This window comes from Topomyia yanbarensis, chromosome 3 (assembly GCF_030247195.1).
Source record: "Topomyia yanbarensis strain Yona2022 chromosome 3, ASM3024719v1, whole genome shotgun sequence".
In the NCBI taxonomy this organism is placed as follows: domain Eukaryota; kingdom Metazoa; phylum Arthropoda; class Insecta; order Diptera; family Culicidae; genus Topomyia; species Topomyia yanbarensis.
The window spans coordinates 176,601,746-176,608,118 of NC_080672.1; the positions used below are offsets into that span (position 1 = coordinate 176,601,746).

The 6,373-nt window shown below is 39.0% G+C and overlaps 2 protein-coding genes across 3 annotated transcripts; one reads left to right on the top strand and one right to left on the bottom strand.

Moving 5' to 3' along the window:
• Positions 1-1,200: 1,200 nt before the first annotated feature.
• On the top strand, positions 1,201-3,410 carry LOC131689284 (probable ATP-dependent RNA helicase DDX56). Its single transcript, XM_058974264.1, has 6 exons — positions 1,201-1,380; positions 1,436-2,184; positions 2,395-2,494; positions 2,549-2,889; positions 2,945-3,086; positions 3,139-3,410. Exons 1-6 carry the CDS (start codon positions 1,312-1,314, stop codon positions 3,385-3,387), a joined length of 1,650 nt encoding a protein of 549 aa, XP_058830247.1. The 5' UTR covers positions 1,201-1,311; the 3' UTR covers positions 3,388-3,410.
• Positions 3,383-5,323, bottom strand: LOC131689288 (large ribosomal subunit protein uL14m). 2 transcript variants are annotated; one of them, XM_058974273.1, is made up of 3 exons: positions 4,274-4,292; positions 3,972-4,022; positions 3,383-3,908 (listed from the first exon to the last, which is right to left on the bottom strand). In XM_058974273.1, the coding sequence occupies exon 3, from the start codon at positions 3,905-3,907 to the stop codon at positions 3,440-3,442; it is 468 nt and encodes a 155-aa protein (XP_058830256.1). In that variant the 5' UTR covers position 3,908; positions 3,972-4,022; positions 4,274-4,292; the 3' UTR covers positions 3,383-3,439. The 2 variants fall into 2 exon arrangements, with proteins under 2 accessions (XP_058830256.1, XP_058830255.1); XM_058974272.1 differs by lacking the exons at positions 3,972-4,022; positions 4,274-4,292 and adding an exon at positions 5,188-5,323.
• Positions 5,324-6,373: the final 1,050 nt, after the last annotated feature.

Here is a 6,373-nt window from a genome sequence, read left to right on the forward strand (position 1 = left end):
GTGATTGTGCCTAAGCATATCATTTATGCAAAATATCAAAGTACTACATCCGTAGCAACGTTACATTGCATTTATGTGCGTTATCCATCTTCACTGCCGCTTAGTCGGCTTTAAACTAGCCATAACCCATGTTTCAGTAAACCAGACGAACGAGTGGATCACAGATTTGATTGCACTTCCGACGGATGATTTACAAACACGTTCTCCAGCGGAAACTTGGCCTCAGCTGTGTGGCCAAGCTGCATCACACTAACTTTGCTGCATAACATCACTTGGCAGAGCATTGTATAACTGTTACTAATGTTAATAAGTACAACTGAAAAATCAAACAATTAAACAACTAGAAAATTCAAAAACTGCAGTCAAAATTCCGAAACAAATTATGCAGAAATTATCCACACAAATCCAGAAATACAGAACTTTAAGAACTTTTTTTCAGATTAACTAATATTAAATGTACTTTGTAAAACATTTTCAATTTTTCCTGAATAATATTTCTAAATCGATGAAAGGAGTATGAGCTGTCATTAAACGTCAAATTTTGACGTTTACAGACAGCTTTTCACGTTTCAGCGATTTAGAACAACTTTGAATTATTTGTTACTCTATGGGAGGTGGGATGCCCCACCCGAAGGTACCATCCGCCGGCAGGCATGCTGGCGACCGGATGGCGTGCGAACGGCAGGCAAATGGCATCCGAATGGCGGGGCTAATATTCATAGCAAAGAACGCAGCCATCCGCCTGGTTGTTGCATCTGAGCCTGCATTTCGTTCGCCCGTCACTTGTCGGCATGTATTGTGGCGATCGGTGTTGGCAGGTGGGGCATCTCGGCTCCGGTTAGCTATCCATCTGCCGTGGTAATGTGGGATGGTTCACAGCCTTATGTGGTTTTCGTTTGAAGCGAAACTGAGTCAGTTCCTAACCCCAACTGCTGTCAAAATGTATTAACTGACAGCAGTTGGGGTTAGAACCTGACTCAGTTTCAGGTTCAAGCGAAATCGCCATTAGTAACCCAGTTAAGCTCAGCCGGAAATGAACCGAAATTCTGGCTGGTTCCAGTTAGTATTCCGGCTCCAGTGACACAACCGATTCTGTTAGAATCCGGCCGGTTATTTCCGGCTGAAATTAACTGGGAAACTGTGCAGCCAAACTAATTTGCTTTTCTTTCTCTCCGCGTGTCCTCATATTTAAAACATTGTCTTTGGTAGGAACATTGTTTTTTTTAATATTTTTTTTTGTTTTGTCTGCACCTCGTGTTATCAAACCAAAAAACACTTAACTTCTGATAAATATCTAGCTTTTGCCGTGAAATGGACGAAGTGGATACGAAAAAAAACTTGAACTTTCATCAAATGGAGTTAGATGACAGGATTCTGAAGGTAACGAGTTTTTGTGTTTTACAATGTGTAGTAAGCCTAACCTGAATATTTATAGGGAGTTGCTAAGCTTGGGTGGCTCTGCCCTACTTTGATACAAGAAAAAGCTATTCCTTTGTTATTGGAAGGAAAGGATGTACTGGTTCGTGCCCGTACTGGATCGGGCAAGACAGCAGCCTTCTCGATTCCTATCATTCAGAGAATACTTTCTCATAAGCAGGAAGCAAAAGAACAAGCAACAAGGGTGGTGATTTTAGCTCCTAGTAAAGATCTGTGTCATCAGATCACGAAAGTCATCGAAAATCTTACAATCAAGTGTGGTCGAATAATTCGGTGCGTTGATTTGTCTGCCAAAGTGGAAAAAGCGGCTGTTAAACACATGTTAGCGGACCGACCCGATATTGTAGTTTCAACTCCTGCAAAACTTGTCATTCAACTGCAAAACGGCACATTGAGTGTTAAGGAAAGCCTCCAAACACTCGTAATCGATGAGGCAGATTTGATGTTTTCTTTTGGATTTGAGAATGATTTGAAGGCCATTCTGGATTTTTTACCCAGTGTTCATCAATCGATACTAGCTTCGGCCACTCTGGAGAAGGAAGTACTTGCCTTGAAAAAGATAATTCTGCACAATCCGGTAATATTAAAACTTGAAGAACCAGAAATGGCTTCTGCGTCGCAGTTATCTCACTATCAAATCTTGGCAGAAGAAGTGGATAAAGCGGCTGTTCTTTATACTCTGTTCAAACTGCAGCTTGTTAAAGGAAAAAGTATTATCTTCGTCAACACGATCGATCGCTGTTACAGGTAAGTTAGTAATAATAACCATCGCGATTCTTTCAATTTTAAAATGATGACTTAATCAAAGCAATTGATACGGCATTGAATGTTTTTGACGTTCCCTGGCTGGAGAGTGATGTGGTCTAATCTTCTCTCTGATGTTAACAGTTTTTGACAGCAACCGTAGGTTTGCAGTTGAATGATGCAGTACTAAGTTTTTTATTTTTATTTTTGCAGATTAAAGCTTTTTTTAGAGCAATTTAGCATACGGTCCTGTATACTGAACTCTCAATTACCTGCTAAAATACGATGTCACACCGTGAGTCAGTTTAATCAGGTGAAATACGTCATTAAAAGTCGTCATCAATTTTTAACTTTTGCTCTGTTTCAGGGTTTGTATGACATCATTATTGCCTCTGATGAATTACACGTTCTAGATCCGTCTGTACATGAAAAAAGAGGCCAAAAAAAGAAAATCTTGAAGCAAGTAGCAAAGCAGGTCGTATCGGAAGCAGGAGTTGCCCGTGGAATTGATTTCCAGTTTGTATCAAATGTGATAAATTTTGATTTTCCAAAAGACATAAATTCGTACATTCACCGAGCGGGTAGAACTGCTCGAGGGAACAACACCGGAAGCGTGCTATCATTTGTTGCTGTAAATGAGAAGGAACTTATGGATAGTGTGGAAGAACATTTGAAAACAGGATACGATGAGGAGGGAAGCATCATAAAGTAAGTTCTTTTGGTGAAAACGTATCACTTTTTTTTCTTAATTGCTTATTTCTAGAAATTATCAGTTCAAAATGGAGGAAGTGGAGCCTTTTCGATATCGCGCAAGAGATGCATGGAGAGCCGTTACCAAATTTTCGATTCGTGAAGCTAGGATCAAGGAGATCAAAACGGAAATGTTTAATTCTGAAAAACTGAAGGTAAATTGTAAATATATTAGGAGATTCCATCAACTATAAATAATATTTGCAGAGTTTCTTTGATGAAAATCCACGTGACCTCCAAGCTTTGAGGCACGACCGAACGTTGCACACGGTTAAGGTTCAAGAACATCTTGGAGATGTTCCAGAATACATAGTTCCAGATTCATTGAAACACGTTGTAGGAATCACCACAAAAAAAAAGAAGAGTTACACACAGAGGAAGCGCAATGTTGACGATAAGGCCAATAACCCACTTATGGTTCCAGGAATTGATTATGGGAAGAAGAGACGAGTTTAACAAATAAAATTGTTACATCTTAAGCGCGAATACTTATTTAGTTTATTACATTTCAAACAAATCTACTGGCAATCCCTAGCAGTTTGGTATAGTCAGCTCCTTTTGCCTGCGTTTTTTCTTTGAGAATTGATCTCAAAACTGTCGGGATAGGGACATGAATCCTGGTACCAAGCGGCGTGCCGTTATCGTCAATTAGAACAATGTTATTACTATCGAATTTTGGAATTTTCGGTTGCTGTCTTTGTTTACATCCAACAAGAATTGCCTTCTTTTTTTGACCTTTGATTGCTACTAGCACTTTGTCTCCAACCTTGGCCACCATTTGTTTGTTGTATACGTGAATGCATTTGGGTGGTTTGCCCTCTGCCATTGCTCGTTTACCGATTTCGCTGTTATCCACAACTCGCAGTCGGGCAAGCTTGCGGATTTCGTTACAAACAGTTGATGTGTGCAATTGGCTTTGTGTTACATAACCGAAGATCGGCAGTCCAGAAAGATTCAGTGTATTTCTGAGTAACATCCTGAAACCAAACATAAAAACAGTTTTAGTATATGGAAAACAAAGATAGTTTTTTTATTTTTACCTGGGAATAGCGTAAAAAATATAGGTATTTATTTATTTTAATCTGAATGCATGTAAGAATCAATGTCGTATATACAGGTCTGGCGAAGACGGCACTTTGGTATTCGTAAGATGAATCTTACATGAGTGGTGTGAGTGATCACAGTATAAATCGACTTGCTTTCGTCATAGCGGTCGTTCCGCTCCCATTGAATCGTGTGACCGCTATGACGTCGACCCGTTGTGCTTCTGGATTGTTTACATATTTTTGGTTGCCAATACTAGCAAACCGTGTGTTCTGCCACACCTATATATACCTCATTGTGTAAGAATGACGACAATTCGACACAGATCTTTCAATAGGGCCAAAGTCGCAATGTACTCAAATGGAGAAAAATCAGTTTCAATATACGGCGATGCTTTTCTAAATGTAGTTTTTATTGTAGGTATAAATTACTTTATGACCATGTTTTTCCGGAAGCATCTTTGGTTAAACCTTATGACAATATAACAAAGAATTTAATTCCTATGTGCTTTTAGTGGGTAGAAACTAAAAAAATGCTTACGCCCAATTTGCATCCCAGTCGTGATTTCGCCCTTCAGCAACAACCATTTGCGGAAGGGCTAAACGGTGTACATAATTTTCAGAAGGGCGCGGTAAAAGGGCTAAACTGACTCTGTCTTGCTGGGTAGGGCTGGGTAAATGGGCGAGCTTGACAGTATACTTTTTAATAGGGCTCAGCAAATGGGCGCATAGAAACCCAATGTAAATTATAGGGCGCGTGCATCTTTTCTTCGAATTTCATGAAAATATCGAAATATTCGAATGTTTATGTGCAACAACTATCGAGTAGACATGATCCTAGTAGATATTGCTTATCATTTATATAATAGAACCGCCGTTTAAAGAATAATTTTGTGAATAATAACCGTACGCCCGGTTCTGTCAAAAAATGTAAGTTTAGCCTTTATATTCCATATGAGAAGAAGGGCCTAAGTCGAAATCTCGAAGAAAATGCATGTTTCGCCGTTTTGTTTTCTTTAATTATAAATCGAACTAAAAACCATTTTAACTAATTTTCACCTCAATCTTGTAGTATTTTTGTCGCATAATGTCATAATAGCGAAAACGCAGTTTGTTTACATTTGCGATTTAAGCCCTAATGAAAGATCTATGTCGAATTTACTGTCAAAACTGGAACAATTCAACGCTTTTTTGTGAAAAGGGCGATACTTACAAATGTAAACATAAGGCTTTCATACATGCGAATGAGGGCTTTGAAACGCAACAAGTTAACCTAAAAATTTGGACTCTACGATATTGCTTTCTTAAACTACAGCAAAAATACAACGGGCGAAACTGTATTTTTGTTTGTTTATTTCAGGGATGCCAGATTTGCAGACAAGTCTGCAAATTCGCAGACTTTTAATTTAAGCTGCAGATTTTTTCGATGACGCAGATATTTGCAGATTTTCTAGTTTGGTTGCAGATATTTGCAGATTTTTTAGTTTTGTTGCAGATATTTGCAGATTTTTGAATATAAAGCTTTTGGTTACACTAGCTTTCCTGACATTTTTTGTTCTTCCCAGACTTTTAAAATTATTATTGCAGACATTTGAAAAAAGTACCTGGCATCTCTGGTTTATTTAAAGTTTCGCCCTCTACGCTCCATGCAAACAGGGCGATACTTTTTTTTTGCTAGCAGTTTAGAGGCAAAACTGTTTTTTCGTATTTTTTTTTAGGATTATCAAGCTGATACCAGCTGTAAATAGTATCAAAGATCGCTATTGAAAAAACCCGGACGAAATCGGTGGTGTAAAACGATAGTTATTGTAAAAAAACGTAAGGGCGATACTTCAATGCTGATACCCGGTCAGCGTGGCGAGCAGAAAGTTAGCAAAAGTTGAGCAAAGCGAAATTGATGCTGGCAGAGTTTCTGCGAGCATTTTACGCGATTTGTGCGAGAATTCTGGCAACGAATTCGCTCAAATGCAACAACCGTTTCTGACAGAAGCGGTTAAACCAACCGATGCTACTCACTTTTATCCAGAATCCAGTCAGAAATGTATCTTTGTCTGTGTCAGATGTTTTGTTCGATTCGTGCTAAATTCTACCAGGTAGGAATTGCCAGGATCTTTGCACGATTTATTTCCGAGTTATGCCAGGGTTTTGCTCGGTTCCTGTCAATATTTGCCAGAAAACGCGAGCGAAACTGAGTTCGCCTTAGTTCAACTAACCCGACAAGATGCGCGCAGAAATCTGACAGGGCTGCCAAACCAAGCCTTACAGAAATCTAGCAGAGCAGTCTTTGCCAGAAAATTTGATGGCTGGGTAGGTGGGACCGAAAAAGTAAACAATCGCCAAATGGGCGATACTATCATTTTGTCAATTTCAATAGCAAAACCAAATTTTAATTTCAACGC

Excerpts from the sequence above, each read along its gene's own strand:
- LOC131689288 (XM_058974272.1), bottom strand. The coding sequence starts at position 5,210 with ATGAAAGCCTTATGTTTACATTT. Across the intron at positions 3,909-5,187 it reads AAAGCCTTATGTTTACATTT|GATGTTACTCAGAAATACAC; the intron begins GTAAGTATCGCC and ends GTTTGGTTTCAG.
- LOC131689284 (XM_058974264.1), top strand. The coding sequence starts at position 1,312 with ATGGACGAAGTGGATACGAAAAAAAACTTGAACTTTCATCAAATGGAG. Across the intron at positions 1,381-1,435 it reads TAGATGACAGGATTCTGAAG|GGAGTTGCTAAGCTTGGGTG; the intron begins GTAACGAGTTTT and ends GAATATTTATAG. Across the intron at positions 3,087-3,138 it reads TTAATTCTGAAAAACTGAAG|AGTTTCTTTGATGAAAATCC; the intron begins GTAAATTGTAAA and ends TAATATTTGCAG.